Source organism: Loxodonta africana, chromosome 7, assembly GCF_030014295.1.
Source record: "Loxodonta africana isolate mLoxAfr1 chromosome 7, mLoxAfr1.hap2, whole genome shotgun sequence".
Classification (NCBI taxonomy): Eukaryota; Metazoa; Chordata; class Mammalia; order Proboscidea; family Elephantidae; genus Loxodonta; species Loxodonta africana.
Genome location: NC_087348.1, coordinates 91617704 through 91640168, shown reverse-complemented (window position 1 = coordinate 91640168; position 22465 = coordinate 91617704). Strand labels below are relative to the sequence as shown.

The window sequence follows — 22465 nt, the reverse complement described above, 5'->3', positions numbered from 1 at the left end:
TGTATGGTCTGGAAACATGTGGGTAGTTAGAGGTAAAGGCAAAATTATGACTCAGCTACCCCTTTATTTCTTTGTGCTTGATCTATTAAAATCCCTGTCTCTCCCAAGGAACCTAAGTTGTGTGCTCTTACAGTGAATAAGTAGGTTATGGCAAATTGAGATTCCTGGTTTCATTTTTGGCTTTGCAATATTTTTGTTGGTGTTTTGGGATCATCACTTCCATTTTCTAAAACTGTATTATTCCTCTTGTTAAGAAAGGATAGTAATTTCTGTCCCCTCCTTTTCTCCCTCACCAGGGTGGTGGTGGTGGTGGTGGTAGTGGTGGTCAGAAGCACATTGAGCTCCTCAGAGAAAGATGCTGTGGGAGCATTAGAACAATTTAGCACCTCTTTCTGAGATGCACTTGAGAGCCATGCACAGAGGCCAGCAGGCCATGGGTAGCTGCCAACCCATGGTGCATCTTGCAGCCAAAGTGGGTACAAACAGGTGGGCACAAGTAAGACAAGATTTACCAGGTTTCCCTGGGACTCTGTGGGACCAGGCTGGAACCACTTTGTCCCATACTGCTCTGCTCTGTGTCTAGACCAGTTAAGGATGTTCAAAGACTTTGTAGAATTGAGAATGAATTAGCTTCTAGCTCTCCAGTGAAGAATAAGTTGGGTCTCTCTGCTATAGGCTTTGGTTCTCTGGATTTCTCTCATAAAACTTACTTATCATGTTTTGTTGTAGTAGTTATTTGATATCTCTTTTCCGAGGTAGACTCTAAGCTCTAGGAGATTAGCCTCTATCACAGTATTTTGTACATAGTACGTGTTCATTGAAAATTTATTGAGTGGATGGTTGAAGAATGAATGAATGAGGCCTCTTCTCTCTACATAAAACTGACCATCCCACTATCCTAGATGTTATGGATTAAATTGTGTCCCTCAAAATATGTGTTGTAAACCTAACCGCTATGCCTGTGGTTATAATCCCATTTGAGAATGGGTTGTCTTTGCATGTTAATGAAGCAGGATTAGTGTAGGGTGTATCTTGAGTCAATCTCTCCTGAGATATAAAAAGAGATTAAACACATGCTAGCAAACAGAGATAGGGTAAGACAGATGCCAAGACACATGGAAATCTCCAAGAAACCAAGAAGCAGAAGTTGAAGAGACAAGGACCTTTCTCTAGAGCCAACAGAGGGAGAAAGCCTTTCCCTAGAGCCAGCGCTCTGATTTTGGACTTCTAGCCTCCTAAACTGTGAGAAAATAAATTTGTTTGTTAAAGCTACCCACCTGTGGTATTTCTGTTATAGCAGCTGTAGATAACTAAGACACTAGAGTAGCCATCTTCATGATTCCTTTGTCTAAGAATGTAAGGACCAATTTCTTCCCAAAGTTCTTTGCACCTTTTTATCTACAAGGTCCAACTCAATCGTTTTTTTAAAAATTCCAGATACACTTCTGGTATTGTGCATTGACACAAGTAGTTACTCAGGGTGTTCAGTTGCCAGGCCTATGTGACAATGAAACTGTAAGAAACCTTGGCAGAACTCCCTGGGGGTGTTGTCTGTTAATGTATGTTATTTCCAGCTATGATTTCTCTCAGGTCCAGATAATAAGAGGATGGCCAGAAATGTCTTGAAATATGAAAGGCTCTTGGCAGACAGCCCTAAGCAGATGGTAGCCGAAGCTGTCATCCAGAGGCCCAATGTCCCCCACCTGCAGACCAGAGACACCTATGAAGGATTGTGTCAGACCCTAGGTTCCCAGGTAGGATTTCTCAGGAAAAGGGAAAGGGGGACAGGCTCGGCTAAAAAGTGAGAATGTAGAATTGGGAAAAATGTGAAGGGGGAAAGCCTGATGCATTAAAAAAAAAAAAAAAAACAGCATCAGAACAACCACGTTCCGTATCCCTGACAGTCCAGTTTTTTTTTTTTTTTTAATGTCATGTTGTTGTTAGGCGCCGTCGAGTCGATTCCGACTCATAGCGACCCTATGCACAACAGAACGAAACACTGCCTGGTCCTGCGCCATCCTTACAATCATTGTTATGCTTGAGCTCATTGTTGCAGCCACAGTGTCAATCCGCCTTGTTGAGGGTCTTCCTCTTTTCCGCTAACCCTGTTCTCTGCCAAGCATGATGTCCTTCTCCAGGGACTGATCCCTCCTGACAACATGTCCAAAGTATGTAAGACGCAGTCTTGCCATCCTTGCCTCTAAGGAGCATTCTGGCTGCACTTCTTCCAAGACAGATTTGTTCGTTCTTTTTGCAGTCCATGGTATATTCAATTCAAAGGCGTCAACTCTTCTTCGGTCTTCCTTATTCATTGTCCAGCTTTCATGTGCATATGATGTGATTGAAAATACCATGGCTTGGGTCAGGCGTACCTTAGTCTTCAGGGTGACATAAAAAAAAAAAGAAGACATAGATCCCCTAAACTAGTTTCGGCTCCTAGATGCTTCTTCTCTTATGCTGAATCTGCTCTTTCCCTTCCAGCCCACTCACTACCAGATCCCTAGCCTCTACTGCTCCTATGAGACCAACTCCAACCCCTACCTGCTGCTCCAGCCTTTCCGGAAGGAGGTCATCCACCTGGAGCCCTATGTTGTCCTCTACCATGACTTTGTCAATGACATGGAGGCTCAGAAAATTAAAGGGCTTGCAGAACCATGGGTGAGTGTTCCCAAAGTCTGCCAAGAACTTCCCTTTGTGTTTTCACATGCTGGAGTGAGAGAACAGCAGCCTTGACACCTAGATAGACACTTTAGTCTAGGAGTTCAACGTGTCAACACTCCATATGATTGATAGTAGGAAAAAAGAGATGAAATGACAGGGGCAAGAGTGAAATTCTAGCACAGACATACAGAATTACAGAGTGGAAAATGATCTGGTTCAGCTTCATTATTTTGTTAAAGAGGAAACTGAGGTTCAGAGAAGGGAGGACTGGATTAAGTCACCCATTTAACTAGTGACAGAGCCACTGCTGGATCATAGAAAGAAAAAAAAAAAAAAAGAGGTAGGTTAATTGCTGCTCTGCTGTTCCCTTTCTTGTATCAATTAACTTTGGCTAAGATATGCTCGGTAACAAGCAACCCCAAAACCTCAGTGACAATAACAGTAAAAGTGTGTTTCTTTTTCAGATTACATGTCTGTCTTGGGTTGGCTTCAGTTCTGCTCCGCATTCTGTTCACTCTGGGGCCCAGTCTGACATAGCTGCCTCTATTTGGGACATGGCCAATCTCATGGGAAGGGAAAAAGACAGATGGCAAACCATGAGCTGAATCTTAAATCTTCTGCTTGAAAGTGCCAAATATTACTTCTATCCATGTTTCATTGGTCAAAGGAAATCATGTGGCCGCTATTGAGATCAAAGGGACAGTATATCTCATTCTTCCACAGGGAAGGCACCACGAGTCATGCTGGATGTCAGTGGAGGGGGGATGGCAAGGGTGGCAAATTTTTAGAAAAATAATATAATCTACCTCACTACTGTAAGCATGTTGCCTCTTTAAAAACAGCACATTAATGCTGCCTCTGTCTTACTTTCCGGGTGCCCTAGGGGAGCAGTCAAGCCAGAGGTACTTAGTAGTGTGCTGTTCATCCACCCATCCATCCAGCCATTCACCAAATGTACTGAGAGCCTGCTGTGAGACAGACAGTGTGCTGCTCTTTTTACAAAGAAAATTAAGTATTGGTCCTTTCCTTTTAGGAACTTCCTGCATATTGGGGAAAAATAAATGTTTACAATATACTATGATACCAACTCGACAGCACCTAACAACCACAACAACTATGATTTGTGTAAGGAGCACTGGTGGCGCAATGGTTAAGCACTCGGCTACTAACCGAAAGGTCAGCGATTCGAAGCCACCAGCTGTTCCAGGGGAGGAAAGACCTGGTGATCTGCTCCCATAAAGTTTGTAGCCTAGAAAACCCTATGGGGCAGCTCTACTCTGTCCTATAGGGCCATTATGAGTCAGAATCAACTCAATGACACACAACAACAACATGGTCAGTGCTGTGATGGAAGTGTGTGCAGAGGGTTGTGCTATGTAGCATTAAAAAGTGAGCTTTCCTCTGAAGAAGAGGCAGTTGGGTGAAGAGCAGAGGGAGAGAGAGGAAGAAGGAGGCTTCACTGTGGCAGTGAAATTCATCAGAGTAATTGGGACAGGGTGCCACACGGTGGCAAAGGGTATCCCAGGAACGCAAAACAGTATGTGCAAGGGCCTGATACAGAATGTGTTCAGGGAACAGGGAGAAGCTTGAAGTGGGCAACGGGTGGGGTGGGAGGTGATAGGAGATGCAGCTAGACGGTGACTCCTCTTTAGGAAACACTGTAAACATCATGCTGAGAAGCTTGGATTTTATCCTGTAGGCAATGGGGGAGCTGTTGGACAGTTTCAAAGAGGAGAATGGCATGATCAGGCTTATGGATTTTAAAGAAGACTCAGACAGTAGAAGAATAGCAATAACCATTTTATCTAAAAGCCCCTCCAGTGAAGTCTAGAGTCTTTGTGCTGAAGGTTTTTGAGATGACTAAGTTCCGCTGGTGCCCTGGAACATTGGATTTGCAATAGCTTCGGTTTCTCCATGAGCTCGCGGTGGTATTTGGCCAGCAGCTGTTTTTTCCTTAGAACAACTCTGTTTGCCATGGCAACAGGACAGACGGCCCACCCAGAGATGCTCATTTAATCCTTTATGGCCAGGTCATCCATTTGGCATGCATAGACCTTGCCACACTTCCTTCCCCCAGAAACTTCTCACTGGGGTTGTTGGTCCCTGTCTGGTCCCTGGCTCTCCCAAGAGTAAGCCTGGGGCTTACATGGCAGTGGCTGTGCCATGGGAACTGAGCTTCTGCTCCCTGCCAAGCCTTGCCCTTATGGAGCTGACATTCTGATGACAGAGACAGAGGTAGACAAATTCTTATGTAAATAAATATTTTTCTTCCCCTACTACAGTGTTTGCAAGTAGAAAGCACTTCATTTAAAAATAAACACTAATATCCAGACATTTAAAACAAAATAGAGACATTCAGCTAAATTAGTAATCCCAAAGCTTTTTTTGTTTGTGTTCCCCACAATCAAGGCAGTTACAGAAAATAGATTTTGACTCTCTGTAAGGAAGGGCTTTGGCCAGAATTGTTCAGAAGGAGCAGGCTGCCTCAAGGTAGGGTTTCCTCTTGCTGGAGATCATTCCTTTAATTCGACGAACACTCATTAATGCTTACCAGGGTCAGGCCCTGTGCTGGCCACGGGGGATACGAAGATGAGTGAGAATAGCCCTTGTTTTTGCAGAACTCGACAGATTTTTACTGTGTGGTTACTTGTCTACCAGACACGGTGCTAAACGGTTAGTTTCAACCCTGAGGTTTTTGGTCACTCCATTTTTTTTTTAAAGATCCATCGTTACCAGTAAATTAGTGAAAAAAAAACCAAGCCAGTTGCAGTCGAGGTGACTCCAGTGCATGATGACTCCTTGTGTGTCAGAGGACAATTGTGCTCCACAGGGTTTTCAGTGGCTGATTTTTCAGAAGTAGATTGCCAGGCCTTTCTTCCAAGGCACCTCTGCGGGGACTCAAACCTTTAACCTTTCAGTTCGCAGCTGAGTGCGTTAACTGTTTGCACCACCCAGGGACTCCGGTAAATTAGTAGCATGTGCAAAATATTCTTTAATTAGGGAGGAACTGGCAAACCTTATGCTTAAGAGAGGGGGCGTGTCTATGGAAGTGAAAGAGCCACTCCGCTTTCCATAATAACCACTTAGACTTTTTCTTGTGTACTTCACACCAGCTACAGAGATCAGTGGTGGCGTCAGGCGAAAAGCAGTTACAAGTGGACTACCGCATCAGCAAAAGGTACGAAGGATTCTTGTTGGCAGAAACTTCCTGTAATAACCTCCCTCGGCCCTCGGCCCTCGGCCCTGAGGCCCAGCTGACTGCCAGGTCAGCGACAGCCACTCAGCTTCGGCCAGAGGTGCCACTGGCGACCTTTTAGTTCACGTTTCTATCTGTGCAGTCCTTTTGAGAGGAAGAAGTTTTCACTCTCCTCAGCCAAGGACCTTTCTCACAGGTTGTTACATTGTCTGAGAATTTAACTAGGAAGTCGTTAGGGAAAGATTTGAAAAAGCTCCTATGCCCTAAACCAAAAAAATAAACACAGAGTTGTTCTTCAAACCAGGATTGCTTTTCCAGAGAATACAGTCTCGTCCACATTTGTAATTTTACTCTAAGTTTCCATTCCCACCTCCTGACTCATATTTAAAGTGTGACTTGCCAACATTTAGGCGAGAAGGATGAATAGAATCTCTGGATATCATGGCTTCTTTAGAGGAGCAGATTCAGATGTGAGAGCCCGACTTTTTCCTCCCAGGGTCCCTGCCCACCCCCCATTGCAGCCCCTCCATTGCGGTAACGATGGGGCTGATGGTATAGTAAGATAAGGACCCACCCCTCAGAACCATGTAAGACAGTGAGGTCAGCATCCTTGGGGAGAGGCCAGACCTCAGTATATGTGGTTAGTTTGGCCTCGGCCTTCTTTCAGAAGCGAAGTGAATAATGAAATCTGTGATTCAGAATAATCTGGTTTCACTTAGTTGGTCTCGTACATTTAGGGACCTTTCACGTTAGGAGTTATGCTCTAAACTCTGAAAGATCCTTACAACCTCAGCTTCATTGCTTTTCTACCTTCCAGACAATCTAGTGTCAAAAAGGAAATCCTTGGCTTTGGATACATTGTTTTTTATGGTAGTAGGCAGTATTTTCTTCCCTTTTAAGATGGAGAGTTCCCTCCTCTTTCCCAGCTCCCATCACTCCTCAATCCTTTGAGTTTTGGTTCTACCATCACAGCTTCATTGGAACAGGCTCTGTCTTAGTTATCTATGCTATAACAGAAATACCACAAGTGGATAGCTTTAACTAACAGAAATTTATTTTCTCACAGTTTGTTGTTGTTGTTAGGTGCCATCGAGTCGGTTCCGACTTATAGTGACCCAGTATACCGCAGGACGAAACACTGCCTGGCCCTGCACCATGCTCACAATTGTTATGCTTGAGCCCATTGTTGCAGCCACCGTATCAATCCATCTCATTGAGGATCTTCCTCTTTTTCACTGACCCTCCACTTCACCAAGCATGATGTCCTTCTCCAAGGACTGATCCCTTCTGACAACATGTCCAAAGTATTTAAGACGCAGTCTTGCCATCCTTGCTTTTCAAGAGCATTCTGGTTGTATTTCTTCCAAGACAGATTTGTTCGTTCTCACAGTTTAGGAGGCTGGAAGTCCGAATTCAGGGTGCTGGCTCTAGGGGAAGGTTTTCTGTCTCTGTCAGCTCTGGAGGAAGGTCCTTGTCTCTTCTGAGCCTCTGCTCCTGGGTGGTTTTCATGTGGCTCGGCATCTCTCTTTTCCCATCTGCTTCTCTCACTCGCTTGTTTAATCTCTTTTATATGTCAAAAGAAATGACTCAAGAAACACCCGACACTAATCCTGTCTCATTAACATAGCAAAGACAACCCATTTCCAAATGGAATTATAACCACAGGCATAGAGGTTAGGATTTACAACATATATATTTGGGGGAACACAATTCAATCCATAACAGATCCCTAACTGTCAAATCATTTTCTTGCCCAAAAACCTTCACTATCCATTATCTATAACGTAAAGTCCAGATTACTTACCATGGTGTCCTCAGCTTTCTACAACATGCCTTGAGCCTTCTTTCTTTCAGATTTCTCTCTCATTACTTCTTTCATGGACAAATGCTTTAGCTATACATTATTTCCTGTACATACCATGTATTATCAGACCTCTGTATTTGCACATATGCTGTATCTTAAGCCAGGAATATCCCTACATCTTGTCTATCCATTGAAATTTTACTCACCCTTCAAAATTTGGCTTAAACATCACCGTCTTAACCTAGTGCCCGGTCAGAACTAACTGCACCTTTTTCTGCGCTTTCCTACCACTTTTACCGAAAGTCTATTTTGTATTTTTTCACTTTACCTTAATTTGTATTTGGTTGTTTTTGTCTTCTCCCACTTGATCCATGAGGTATTTGAAAGAAACAGTTTTTTCTTGGGTATTTTTGTAAACCTAAGAACATGTAGCATAGCACTTTGTGAGAGAACAAAAAGATGACCAAATTAATCCATGATTTAAAGTGCAAAGAAGTGGTCTTCCCGTATCATGCCAAGGTTCTTCCCTTCAGAGGCCTCATGCTCTCCCCCAGGAGGGTCACTAGGAGGGTTACTAGCTTTGCTTAAAAAAAAAAAAAAAAAACTTGTACATTTTCCAGGGACTTAAATTGTGATTCCAGATCCTATACTTCGTCCCAGCTTCTATGAGACATTCAGGAAAAAAGACTAGACTTTGTTCTTTGGCCTTTGACGTATCCTGGTTTCTCTTAGAGCAGAGCAGCAGAACACAGATTTTCCTGTGTTTAATGGCAATCGCTGACATATAGCTTACAAAGCATCTTTATACACCGTCTCTCACAATCACCACAAGTCTGTGAAGTAGATATTATTATCATTCTCATTTTATAGATGAATACACTGAACCTTGGAGAGGTTAAGAGTTAAGTGCCTGACTTAGGATCACGCAGAGGATCAAGAACTGGTCTTTATTACTCTAAACCTCAAGCTTTTTCCATTGGACCCAACTCCCTCTGTTGTGATGCCTCTAAAATATAGCTGTTCTAAAGGCAGAGATTTTGAATCTTTGTATCTCAGTGCCTGGGGACTGTGAACCTTCATACTGTAGCCTCAGCACCTAGCACAGGGACTGGCATTTAGGAGGCCTCAGAGAATGTTTTTTTGAGTGAGGGACAGTGTGAATATTGAGATAGAGGACAAAGTAGAGTGGGCAGACGATATGAGGGATGAGTAGGTCATTAGGCATTCCTGTCTTTTTCCCTTCCTCCTTTCCTCCCTCTCTTCCTTCCTTCCTACAATCGACATTATTCATTCATTCATTCACAAGCATCATTTAGTAATTTCTGGCATTACCCAGAATGACTGGGGCCTGACTAGGAGTCACTGATTCTCCAATCTCTGGTGTGTTCTAGTGCCTGGCTGAAGGACAGTGTTGACCCAATGCTGGTGACCCTTGACCACCGCATTGCTGCTCTCACAGGACTTGATGTCCAGCCCCCCTATGCAGAGTATCTCCAGGTGGTGAACTATGGAATCGGAGGACACTATGAGCCTCACTTTGATCATGCTACGGTAATGATGGGGTTGATGACCAATCTTCTGGGAAAGGGAGCTGGGGAATTATTTGCTTCTCTGAGGCAGAATTCACATAGGGCTCTCAGGGGAAACTAGGTGAAATCATAAGACAAATGTTTTTGTTCCAGGAAGATCTGAAAACCTTGGTTTCAAGCTTATTTCTGCTGGTTCATTTTCTTATCTGTTACCATCCACCTATCTAAAATTTGCTAGGGGGAGAAGAACATGGCCTGTAATGGAATGCTCTCTCCTGCTTCACATGGGGACTCCCCAGTGAGGATTCTCCTTCTGGTTACTCTCCTTTCCTCATGATCTCAACTGCCCATCTTTGCTGACAGGTATTCAGCAAATTTTATTTTTTTTTTAAGATTAAAAATATCTCCCCAAAATTGATCTATAGATGGGAATGTAAAATGGTACCACCACTTTGGAAAACAATCTGGCCATTTCTTAAAAAGTTAGATATATGCCTATACTTATGATCCAGCTATTTTACTTCTGTTTACCCAAGACAAAAGGAAATATATGTCCATATGAACACTGTACAGGAATGTTTATAACAGCTTCATTTGTAATAGATAAGAGCTAGAAACACCTCAGATGTTCATCAGCAGGTAAGTGGATAAAGAAATTGTGGTATATCCATACACTGGAATACTACTCCACAATAAAAAGGGATCAACTACTGATACATCCAACAACATGTATGAATCTTAAAAAAATTATGCTAAGTGAAAGAAGGCCAACACACACACACACACAGACTACATATTGTATAATTCTATTTATATGAAATATTTAGAAAAGGAAAAATATAGAGACTGAAAGCAGATTAGTGGTTGCCTGAGGTTAGGGGTGGGAGCAAGGATTGGACTGCAAGCAGGCATGCGGGAACTTTTTCAGTTGATGGAAGTGTTTTAAAACTGGATTGTGAGAATCAGTACACCACTGTTTAAATTTATTAAAACTCGTCGAATGGTACACTAACAATGGGTGAATTTTATGATATGTAAATCACATCTCAATAAAACTGTTGCATAACAAAATAAAGACATCTCTTTCTCACCAAATAATTGGGAACTCCAGTCTTAAGACTTGGTATTCCCACAGAATAATTATCTGTAATATTTTATATATTAACTTCTTTATTTCACAGAGAGCCCAAGGGGACAATTAAACCATCATATATCTACATATAGTACTACTGACAAGCAATTCTGTTTGATTAGTACATAACTCATGTATATTATTTCATTATTTAGTCCAAAAAAGTATATTGAGTATCTGCCAGTAAAGATGGGCACATCCTGCACTAGGTGTAGCTTGGGGCTCTGTCCCATCCTTGACACCCCCATTTTACTCCCCCCTGTATTATGGTGGAAACCCTGGTGGCGTAGTGGTTAAGAGCTATGGCTGCTAACCAAAAGGTTTGAATCCACCAGGTGATCCCTGGAAACCCTGTGGGGCAGTTCTACTCTGTCCTGTAGGGTCAACGGCAATGTTTGTTTGTATCGTGCTGAAGTCCTGGCTGTCACTTTAGTGCCTCCTACATAAAATAATATGTTTTGTTTTTGCCTCAGTCACCGAGCAGTCCTCTGTACAGAATGAAGTCTGGAAATCGAGTTGCAACATTTATGATCTATGTGAGTCTGTTGCTCTGGAGGGACCAGGGTGTCTTAATTTAATGAATGACTATTTACAGCTCTATTTTATTTTGTGGCTTTCAAAGCGATTTCACCTATCAATTTTATCTGATACAGCAACCACTATATAGTTATTAAGCACAATTTTGTGGATTTCAGACAGCATTTTTTGTTAGGGCAGTTTTGTTAGGCATTATAGTATAGGAGATAAAAAGAAATACAAGATAGAATTCCCGCCCTCAAAAAGCTTACAGTCTGTAGATCTAAATACAACCTTGTCATAGGCAGTGGATTAGAATGGAAATGTGCTTATAGTGAAGGCCAAGAGATCGCGGGACTTGAACAACACAGGAAGACGAGGTGAGAGGCTGTCTCTGAAGCCTCATAGTTGCTGTTGAGAAAATATGGGCCTGTAAATGGAGGTTGTAGAGCTGTGATGTGCAAGAGAGGAGAGATGAAACAGCTAAGAGTAAAAGAGGAATTTTGAGGGAAGAACAGAGATGCCTGTAGAAAAATTTAATAAGTGTTTCACTCTAATATGTAGTGAAAATTCCTTATCTCCCCATAAAATCTTTGGTAAAATCTACATTATACCCCATGAAAAAATAAAGTGCCCTCCTCTCCTAATTCCAGACCTGATCCTACCAGATTTGGTCCCAGTCTTAATATCTAACCTACTCTCTTCCCTTACTTTCTTCTCTGTGGAGAAGTTATAATTTCAATTATCCGACACTTAAATTGGAAGAGATTTATCACTACTAACTGAAGGAATAAACATGTTAAATAGAAGGGATCTACACAACAATCAAAGACGAAGTCCTATCAGACTCCCCACCCCCACTCCGCCCCCAGCAGTTTCTCTTCTCTTAGTGCTGCATCTGCTCTCCAAAGTGCAGCCAAGAAAAGGCAGTCAGGCTGCACTCGGTCGTCTACAATGCTGACAACACCAGCGTGTTTCTTTCTGTGGCCCAGCTTTATACTTCCTGCAGAACTGAAAGGCTGACACTTACATGGGCATCTGGCCTCTCAGTGGTCATTCTGAGCATCTGATCAGACACAGGGGCATAGTCAAAGTCACGTATCTTGGCAGGGGGCACATCTTGGATTGGCATCTACCACTGCACCTGTGGCTGATGATTCAAGCTGGTGTGGGAGGTCACAGGCTGCGAATAATATAGCTATCAGCCAGAGACTAGGACATCTAGGGGCCTAAGATATCTCTGTTCTTTGTCTTCCCAATTTATCTCCTCCAGCTGTTCCCTTGTTACAGAAGCCCAGTTACTACGGTAAAAGTAGTATGGCTGTTAACAGCCCAGCTCTGTGTGTGTGTGTGTGTGTGTGTGTTTTGGGTTGTGACATAAAGTGTATTTCTTCTTGAGGATCTCAGTCAAAAAAGTTTGAATCTACTGATCTAATGAAGCCCTCGGTATGGATGTTTGTAAAGAGAGGAGGAATTCCTAGCTAGTAAAATGGTCCTCCTGTGGCCCTGCAGGCAAACACCAATGCCATTGAGTAGGCTTCCTTACTCCCAAGTTGGAATCAGGGAACACAGGAAGGAATCGATGCAGAAATGACATCAGGATGTCAGGTTAATGAACACATGACAGAGTAGCACAGGCAGCGGCTGTTTAAACTCTGGCTTCTTCCTCTGGCATTGTAGCTGAGCGCGGTGGAAGCTGGAGGAGCCACAGCCTTCATCTATGCCAACTTCAGCATGCCTGTGGTTAAGGTGAGTGGGGCTTGGTGTTATAAGAGTATAGAACTAACATCCTAGCCTTCATGCTGTCTTGCTTGCAAGCCAATTCCTGGGAGGATAAAGAGAGTTCTTCCCTGATTCCCAGAATCATAGACAGTCATTCCCTCTTCTTTGCTACCACAGCATGTTATTTGTGCCTCTATCTTTTATTTGATCTTCACTTACATTATAAGTGGATGATTGCATATCCGTCTTCCCTGTTACAATAGAGTTCCTCAAAGGCAAAACTCTCTGTCATACATCTTTGTATCCTCTACCACAACTAGTCCCTTCAGTCATTCATTCAGTAAACATTAAGGGCAGGAGGCCCTGAGGGTACAGAGAAAAAATCATAGTCCTTGTCTTCCAGGAACTCGCAGTAAGTTAACAGGCAATGACAATGTATTGTGATAAGAACTATGAAAAAGGTACAGGAGAGGGGCAAGCTGTTTAATGAATGACTATTTCTCCCAAATTCCATATTAATTAAACTCCCTGGCAACCCTTACCTATTCAGATATGAAATGAAGAAAAATAAATGAGATAATGCCTGTGAAGTATTTAGCATGGTGCCTGGTACATTCTAACATTCTTTACATAAATGCTGGATATCTATAAATACTGAGGGGTTTGAGGTCTCCTATAGGTTTGGGAAAACTAGGGCTGCCAGTGCCTTCTGGAAAACTCTTCATTATCACGTTGGATTTTGTCTACTTCTAATGGCTGAGGGTAAAGTAAGGAAACAACAGCATGTAGCGAAAAAAAACATGTAGGATTTGGAGCCAAAGCACCTGGGTTAGAGTCCTGACTTTGCTCAACTTTATTGCTAGTAAAATGGGATTGGAGTCCTGTGGCGCAGTGGTTAAGAGCTCGGCAGCTAACCAAAAGGTCAGCAGTTCGAATCCACCAGCCACTCTTTGGAAACCTATGGAGCAGTTCTACTCTGTCCTATAAGGTTACTATGAGTTGGAATCGACTCGACTGCAATGGGTTTGGTTTGGTTTTTAAAATGAGGATTATGATGATGCCTTCTTCCTGGGGGTGTTATTAGTAGTAAGTGCCTAAGGGAGGGTAAACTTTTGAATTAAGTTCTCCATTGTATAATGAATATTTTGTTCCTCCCTGAGGTTTTTGTTGAGTGTCTCTCCTCAGTGATTCAGTGACACCCTGTGCTTACCTTTCTTTTAGCACTTGCCACACTGCATCGTGTGGTTTGTTTTTATGCTTGCCTCTCCCACTAGACTGTGAGCTCCCTGAGGCTCGGAATTGGATGTGATTTGTCTCTACACTCCCAGGGCCTGGACCAGAGTAGACCCTCAATAAGTGACTTCTGCATGAATAAATAAGTGCCATTTTGTTCCATTTTATGCATGCTCTGTCCCTCATCTGCATGGAGAGTTTTTTTGTTTAACGACACGCATGCATTTGTCCTTAGACGTGTGCTTCCCAAGGACTGGGATTCTGGGCTGACCCTCCTGGGCTGGGTCCTCTCATTTTCAGAATGCAGCACTGTTTTGGTGGAACCTGCATAGGAGTGGTGAAGGGGATGGTGACACCCTTCACGCTGGCTGTCCTGTCCTGGTGGGAGATAAGTGGGGTAAGGCCTGCCTTTCTGGGGGTGAGAATGGGACGAGGGGTGCAGACTAAAGTGAAATAGGGGGTGGGTGGAAAATAGCATAGCCTTTCCATTCTGTGAGCTTTGTTAGAATGCCATGTTGTATTTAAATGATCGGATTCTGAGTCAGTTGCCCCAAATAGATATGGAGCCCCAAAGGGTAGGGGTCCTGTCACAGAGCAGGTATCAGTAAAGGTTTATTAACCTGACTGAGCACAGCTGAGGAGGAATATGTTGCTAAGTCCCTGACCCTCTACTCCAAGGAGAGAGCCACCAAACAATTACTTCTGTCATTTAGTGCCTCCCCATGAAGAGATGGTAAAACACGGAAGAGAAATAAACAGCAGAAGTGTTTATATCATATAGGCGTCTAAGAGCACTTAGCTCTGAAGATAGAAAAGGAAGTAGAAGAGGGACTCTAGTGCTGAGATTGATACTACCAAGAGAAGCCATCGCATTTTCTCTCATTAATCTGGATAGCTTTATGGAGTAGGTGGGCTTTTAGGGGCTGCATGGATGAAGGGCAAAGGACCCTAGTTCCCACAGGTTTGAAAGTTAGTCTGTGGTAGACAGGACCTGCCAGGGACTTTTTCCAGGGGTAGTGTGCTCTTTGCTATTTATCTGCCAGAAAAGCAGGGCTGGGACTAGTGTGAGGCAAGTGAGGTGCCTAGGGTGCAGAATTTAATGAGGCACTTACATGACCCTGACGGTGAGCCCTGGCCCATAGCTACTATCCACTCTGCTGAGCCTTCTCTCTTCTTCCTTCCCATTCTCTCCCAGTGGCCAACAAATGGATACATGAGTATGGACAGGAATTCCGCAGACCCTGCAGCTCAAGCCCTGAAGACTGAAATGTTAGCAAAGAGAAGTTGGTGAAGTCCTGTGGCTTTCCAGAAAAGCCAGAAGCCAAAAGTTAGGAGAAGAGAGGAGAAAGGAGAGCAGACTCCTGGAAGACGGCTCTTCTCAGCACTGGCTGTTCTTCGAAAATGGTGGGAGACAAAGAAGTGGTCTTTACCAGGAGACATCTGAGAATTTACACTTGTTTCTCCTCAAGCCATTAGAATCAGAGTAGAATGGACACTACAAAGGAGACAGCGACGGAGACTTGAGAGAAATTTCTGGGGCTCAGATACTGTGTTGGGAACGGGACATACTGACAGTCTCTGGGCTTTGGTCCATGGAGCCTCTGCCACTTTGAGCCTTAACCATAGGGGTTCAGAAGTGGAAATGAGGATGCCTACAGGAGGGGGCTTAGCTTGACTTCCATGGCTTTAAGTCCTTCTCCCCACCGACTTCTGCTGAAGGCCTAGCAGCAGAGTGTCTGTGATTTTTTTTAAATACAGCCATTAAAAATGTTTACAAATAATTTTTCATAACTGAGAATATTAAATTATGAGTGAAAACAGAGTATAAAATTTTATTCATGCTACAATCTCAGCTTGGCTCCCCTTCCCCACTACATTCCAGACACATTGAAAATTCTTTCTACTCCTTAAAAATAGGCATACCCCATCATCATCATTCTCACTTCCTAGGCCTTTTCATTTGCTCCTTCAAATCTTCTGATGGCTGAGCTCTTCTCATCATTCCGTTCTTGGCTCAGCATCACTACAGAGAGGCTCCCCTGACTAACCTCCCTTCCAGCCACTTTCTTTCACATTAATCTACGTTATTTTCTTCATAGCATTATTAGTCTCTGAGGGCTGCTGTAACAAAGTACCACAAACTGGGTGGTTTATAAGGACAGAACTCTATTGCCTCTCAGTTCTGGAAACTAGGAGTCTGAGATCAGGGCGTCAGCCATGTCAATTCTTTCTAAGCCTTTGAAGGAGAATCTGTTCTGTTGCTCTGTTTCTGGTTGCTCCAGGTGTCCCTTGGTTTGCAGCTGCAGCATAACTCTATTCACATGATGTTATTCCCTCTGCTTGTCTCTGTATCTTCTCTTTTATAGGCACCACTCAGACTAGATTAGGACTCATCCTACTCCAGTATACCTTAAGTTAACTTCACTGATAGCATCTTCAAAGACTCTGTTTCCAAACAAGGTCAAGTTCACAGGTACCAGGGGTTAGTTAGGACTTCAACATAAATTTTGGGGGCACACAATTCAGTCCATAACATAGCATGTATCTCAATATGAAAGTACTTTATTCACTTGTTTAATTATGGTGAACTGCCTTTCCTGGCACTCCCAGGTTGGGTGCTTTATGACCCCACTCTTTTTTTTTTTTTTGCCCCAAACATGACAGTTTATTTCTTGCATAATAAAGTCCAAAATGGTTATTTTTTTTTAATTTTTTATTGTGCTTTAGATGAAGGTTTACAGAGCAAACCAGCTTCTCATTAAACAATTAATACACATATTGTTTTGTGACATTGGTTGCCAACCCCACAATGTGTCAACGCTCTCCCCTTCTTGACTTTGGGTTCCCCATTACCAGCCTTCCTGTCCTCTCCTGCCTTCTCGTCCTTGTCCCGGAGTTGGTGTGCCCATTTAGTCTCGTTTTGTTTTATGGACCTATCTAATCTTTGGCTGAAGGGTGAACCTCAGGAGTGACTTCAGTACTGAGTTAAAAATTTTGTCCGGGGGCCATACTCTTGGGGACCACTCTACTTTTTTAATGCCTCTGTTATAGCTCCTGGAGCCCTGGTGGCACAGTGGTTAAGTGCTACAGGTGCTAACCAAAAGGTCAGCAGTTCAAATCCACCAGCTGCTCCTTGGCAACCCTTGGGGCAGCTCTACTCTGTCCTACGGGGTCACTATGAGTTGGAATTGACTCGATGGCAATGGGTTTTTTTTTTTGTTTGTTTTTGTTTTGGTTATTATTGCTCCTATCTCACTGAGTATCAATATTTATTTGTCTGGCTGCTCCCACTAGACTCTGAGCTCCTTATTCCTCTAGTATCCCCAGAATAAGGTCTGGTTCAAAATAAGTAGGTGCTCAGCAAATATTTACAGATAAACTAATAAGAAGGCACAATTTGAGCTATACTTTGGAGGACAGGTAGACCTTTTATAGGCAGAGACTAATGAGAAGTATTTCCCAGCTGAAGGACTAGCATAAACTAAGGCTGTATTGATGAGTGTGTATTTGAGCACTTGTGCAAAAAGAACATGTCAGTCCACTTGGCTCTAGTTCCTCAACAGGGATGTGGGTGCGTCTTGCTCACAAAGAAGCCACACAGGGTGGTTAGATGCTGTGCTGCCCCTGCACCATGCACGCCATCACTTCAGCTTCTTATAGCTCTGTGGTCGCCCAAGGAGAGGGTTCTGATGTGCTAATATCCTGCTTCCTCCAGAGCCTTGGTGAGTGCCTAGTCATATCCCCAGTATTTTTCCTGAGTGAGCTAGGATTCTGGAAAATTCTCTTGCTAAATTACTGTCACATATTCACAAAATGCTTCCTCCAGCCCCAAAGAAACAGTCCTGAGACAGAAAGCTGCTGTCTCTGGGTGAAACTCTTCCCCTTTCTTCACAGCTGTCAGGATTAGAACAGGGGCTTCTCAGAATTGCAGGGTCAGTCTGAGCTAACTATGATGAGTTTACTGTGTGGTAGGCACTGTTGTAAGGGCTTACATGTATTATTTAATGTTTGTCCCAACCCCTTCAGATCAGTGTAATCATTATCCCCATTTTACAGATAAAGAGCAGATTTAGGGTTAGGTAACTTGTCCAGTTCCACAGTCTGGCTTCAAGCCTTGTGCTTTTACCCACTACTTTTACAATGTCTGAGTCAAAACGAGCACACGCCCAAACATGGAGAACAGAGAATGGGATATAATCAAGTGGAAAGCTGTGTGGCTCTTCCCCTAAGGATCATGGGTGCTGGGAGAAGAAGGGGAGTCCTATAGCTAGAATGGGCTGAAAGGCTTCCACTCTGCAGCCTTGCGAACACAACAGAAAGAGTGAGAATGTGCACCTGTGGAGAGTGGGGAATAGCTGCCACCTCTCTGTTCTCCTTTCACACAAAACAAGGGAGCAGAAAGAGTGTTTTGGGAGGATGAAGTGAAAGGGTGTTGATTCTGGGGACCCTTGTCCAGTGAAGCCAACAGCAGCACAAACTGCTCTTTCATGGAACCACTCAAAGAGTCCCCTGTTTTGGGACCTTGGCTGCTCAAGCCCAAGAGGCCAAAGGAGCCATGTGAGTAAAAGAGGGGTGGGGTGGGTAGGGAGGAGGGGCATTCGCCCCTATATACTCAGTGAAACTTTGAAATCAGCTAAGGGCTAGGGAGAGGAAACAAAAATTTACACCTAGTCTTTGCCAGCCTTTTTATCTACTTTATCGTATTCACAAGAAGTATCATTCCCTTTTGGCAGAGGAGGTAACTAGGGCTTGGAGAAAAGACTTACGCACAGGTAGGGAGGGGCAGAGCCGTGGTCTGAAGCTAGTTAGGTTTTTACCCTGCAGCTGCTTCTCTTCTTTTTCCTCACCTTAGGATCCCCACAATTTTCTCCCCCTTAGAAATTAGAGCCTGCCTCTTTCTCTCTTCTTGTCTGTCCCATTCCTCTTCTGTTCCATTTCTTGGTCATTGGACCACAATCTTCTCTCAGGCACACACCTGCGTCATCCCTCATCTCTTTTCTGGTATGGTTTGGGAGCGATGGGACATCCCCTGGTCTGGGACTCAAGTGTTCTGAGCTCTAGACTGTGCTATTATATGACCTTGGGCAAATCACTTATCAGAGACTCCATTTCCTTACCTGTAGGATGACATTGCTAACCTGTCTGCCCTACCCACTTCACAAGACAGTTGTAAGGACTCAGAAGGATATGAATGTGCTTTAGAAATGGTACCTACTAGTGTCTGGGGTCTTAAAAGCATGTTGAATGGCCATCTAAGATACTCCACTGGTCTCACCCTGTCTGGAGCAAGGGAGAATGAAGAAAACCAAAGACACAAAAGAAAGATTAGTTCAAAGGACTAATGGGCCACATCTATCATTGCCTCCACCAGACTGAGTTCAGCACAACTAGATGGTGCCTGGCTACCACCACCAACTGCTCTGTCAGGGATCACAATAGAGGGTCCCAAAGAGAGCTGGAGAAAAATGTAGAATAAAATTCTAAGTCAACAACAACAAAAAAAAGGCCAGACTTACTGGTCTGACAGAGACCGGAGAAACCCCCTAGACACCATTTTAGCTCAGTAATGATTACTGAGGTTCACCCTTCAGCCAAACATTAGACAGGCCCATAAAACAAGACTAAAGGGGCACACCAGCCCAGGGGCGAGGACTAGAAGGCAGGAGGGGACAGGAAAGCTGGTATTAGGGAACCCAAGGTCAAGAAGGGGAGTGCTGACATATGGGGTTGGTAACCAACATCACAAAACAATATGTGTACTCATTGTTTAATGAGAAGCTGGTTTGTTCTATAAACTTTTACCTGAAGTACAATAAAAAAATTTTTTTCAGAAAAAAGTAGTACATACTATGCAGAAATTATTGAGTGGGAGTGTGTTTTGCTGTGTATATTTTCACCAAAAATACAATAAAATATTAAAAAAAAAAAAGAATGGTACATACTGATCATGTCATTCTAAGCCTGTTTGATTAGTCATGAGATATATGGTGTCATCCTTGATCATCAGCAAAAAATCTTCTCCCCCACCCTCAGTTAACTATTTACTATTCCCACCACCCATCTGGAAAAGGGCAAATACTTCACTGGCCTCAGGTTTCAAGGTTTTGCCTGGCTATGGGCTGGAGTTTTCTAGCAAACTGCTGGGAGAGGAAGCCAGCTCCAGGAATAAGGCAGCCTCTTGAGTTTACATAACTTTCTGAGCCCTGGACCCAGACAGAGAATGTGATGATTCTGGCTGCAGATGGAGTGGCCCACTGGGACAGAAGAGTTGGTTCAAAGATTGCAAGACAAGTGCTGTTCCTGAAAGAAGTGTGACTGCCTTTTGCTTTCTTTCTCTGCTCCTGTTGTAGGTTCTCTTCTTGCTTTTCCCTTAAGTCTTGACCTTTTAATTACCTACCCCATCATTTAGTTCAGATGATAGGCCCTTGAATCCAACTGAAGCGGGTCCTCTCTCTCCAAATTCAATTAGATTCTGTCTTGTTCATTCCAACTCGAAAATATTGAGCCTGTCCCCTTCTCTTATCCCTGTGGGCCATGTCCTAGTTAAGTGTACCCTTGTCCCTCACCTGGACTACTGCAACTACCTCCTTATTGACCTCCGTCCTTCTAGTCTGGTGCCCACCAATCCATCTACACAGGTTACCAGAGTGACTTTCCTTAAAAAATAGACCTGATCATGCCACATCCTTGCTTAGGACCTTCTGACAACCCCCCATTCTTGCCAATCAATGTCTTTATGCTCTGACTCCTGCCTGTCTCTCTGGGCTCATCTTCTGTCACAGCCTATACTGCAAACATACCTTCTTGCCAGTTCTCTGACTAACTTTCAAGTCTCCAGGGCTTTTGTCTATGCTGTTTCCTCTACCTGAAATGTATTCCCCGTCCTTCTACACCTCCACCTTGTCATGCTTCAAGGCTCAGCTCAAAAGCTACCTCTTTTGTGAAACCTTCCCTGACCTGTTTCCAAGTAGATTTAGTTGCCCCTCCCCCTCCACTTTATACAGTGTGATCACTGTTAATAACTGTCTTATTTTAAGGGCATCGTTATTTACCTTTGTCTCCAAAGTCTGTTGAAAATATGGTCCAGAGTAGGTGCTCAGGTTTACTTAATCAGCAAAATGTTCACAATAGTACGTTAAGGAGAGAACAGCACCTAGTCATGCCAAGCTCCTCTCAATCTCCTCTCTCCCACATCCCAATCAGATGTGTCTACTCCAAAATTTGCCTGTCTTCCTCTTTTGAGAAGAAGTCCGCCTTGGAGATTATTGTGTATGTCTGTAACTCAGTGGTCGTTGGCTTGACCTAAACATACTCCTTCTGGCTCTGTGGCAATCCTTCACTCAAGTCCTGGGGTTTCCTTTGTTCCCTTCCTGCGTTCATATATGCTGATCTGGGATGTAACAAGGACATTGTTACGGCCATCACAGAGTAGGTGCTCATTAAAGATACATTAAAATAACAAAAGAATGATGCCGGTAGACTTAGAGTCAGAAGACAAAGGTGCTGCTACCTCCTAGCTGTGGCTGTGGTGGGCAAGCCCTTTCACATCTCTGAGCTTATTTCCTTCTCTTTAAATTGAAAGTAATAATGCCTATACTTCACAAGGATGAAAAGAGAAGATACAAAGGATTAGAGGAGATATAAGTGCCCAGCAAGGAGCCCTGGTGGTACAGTGGTTAAGTACTCACCTGCTAACCAAAAGTTTGGTGATTCAAACCCAATAGCTGCTCCATGGGAGAAAGATGTGGCAGTTTGCTTCTGCCAAGATTTAAGCCTTGGAAACCCAATAGGGCAGTTCTACTCTGTTCTGTAGGGTTGCCATGAGTCAGAATCGAGTCATTGGCAATGTTTTGGTTTTGGAAGTGCCTAGTACTTTTAGTACAATACCTAACACAAAGCTCAATGCACAGGTTTCATTCATTCTCAGCCTTCATCCATCAAACCTGAAGAGGCCTCATTTCACTGGTCGTTATCCTCTTGTTAAGTCACAGGTATCTGGGCCAAAACCAAATTCATCCTATGTTATCCAGGAGGCAATGTGAAATAGAAACAGCCTAGGTTCAAATTCTAACACCACCACTTGTGAGCTGTATGAATTTGGACCTATCTACCTGTAGGAAACCCTGGTGGTGTAGTGGTTAAGTGCTATGGCTGCTAACCAAAGGGCTGGCAGTTTGAATCTACCAGGTGCTCCTTGGAAACTCTATGGCGCAGTTCTACCCTGTCCTATGGGGTCTCTGTAAGTTGGAATCAACTTGAGGACAACAGGTTTGGAAACCCTGGTGGCACACTGGTTAAGAGCTATGGCTGCTAACTAAAAGGTCAGCAGTTCAAATCCACCAGGTGCTCCTTGGAAACCCTATGGGGCAGTTCTACTCTGTCCTTTAGGGTTGCTATGAGTTGGAATCAACTCAACAGCAATGGATTTTTTTTTGTTTGTTTGTGGTATCTACCTATAAAAGGAATGTAACACCACATACCTCATAGGGTTGCTGTGAGGACTGAATGAAATGTGTGTGGGATTAGATAACGCTCAAAATTTGGTAACTATTATGACTTGCCTGGTGAACAAAATAAAAAAAAAGCTGATGTAAATGCCCCTGAAAACCATGCATGTGATCATGCTGCCCCCCTGTGGACAATACACCACACAGCCCAGCAAAGGCACTCCC

General features: G+C 43.5%; 1 protein-coding gene across 3 annotated transcripts in view; it reads left to right on the top strand.

Annotated features, from left to right (window-relative positions):
* Positions 1-15574, top strand: part of P4HA3 (prolyl 4-hydroxylase subunit alpha 3) — a 38729-nt gene extending 23155 nt beyond the window's left edge. Inside the window, exons 6-13 of one of the 3 annotated variants that reach the window (XM_003420042.3) lie at positions 1591-1754; positions 2482-2658; positions 5775-5839; positions 9053-9212; positions 10796-10858; positions 12519-12587; positions 14094-14190; positions 14989-15574. In XM_003420042.3, coding sequence (XP_003420090.1) covers positions 1591-1754; positions 2482-2658; positions 5775-5839; positions 9053-9212; positions 10796-10858; positions 12519-12587; positions 14094-14190; positions 14989-15059 — 866 coding nt within the window. In that variant the 3' untranslated portion in view covers positions 15060-15574. Of the gene's footprint in view, positions 1-1590; positions 1755-2481; positions 2659-5774; positions 5840-9052; positions 9213-10795; positions 10859-12518; positions 12588-13834; positions 14191-14988 lie in introns of those variants that run through there. The other 2 variants (XM_023538951.1, XM_010599585.2) reach the window with 2 other exon arrangements.
* Positions 15575-22465: the final 6891 nt, after the last annotated feature.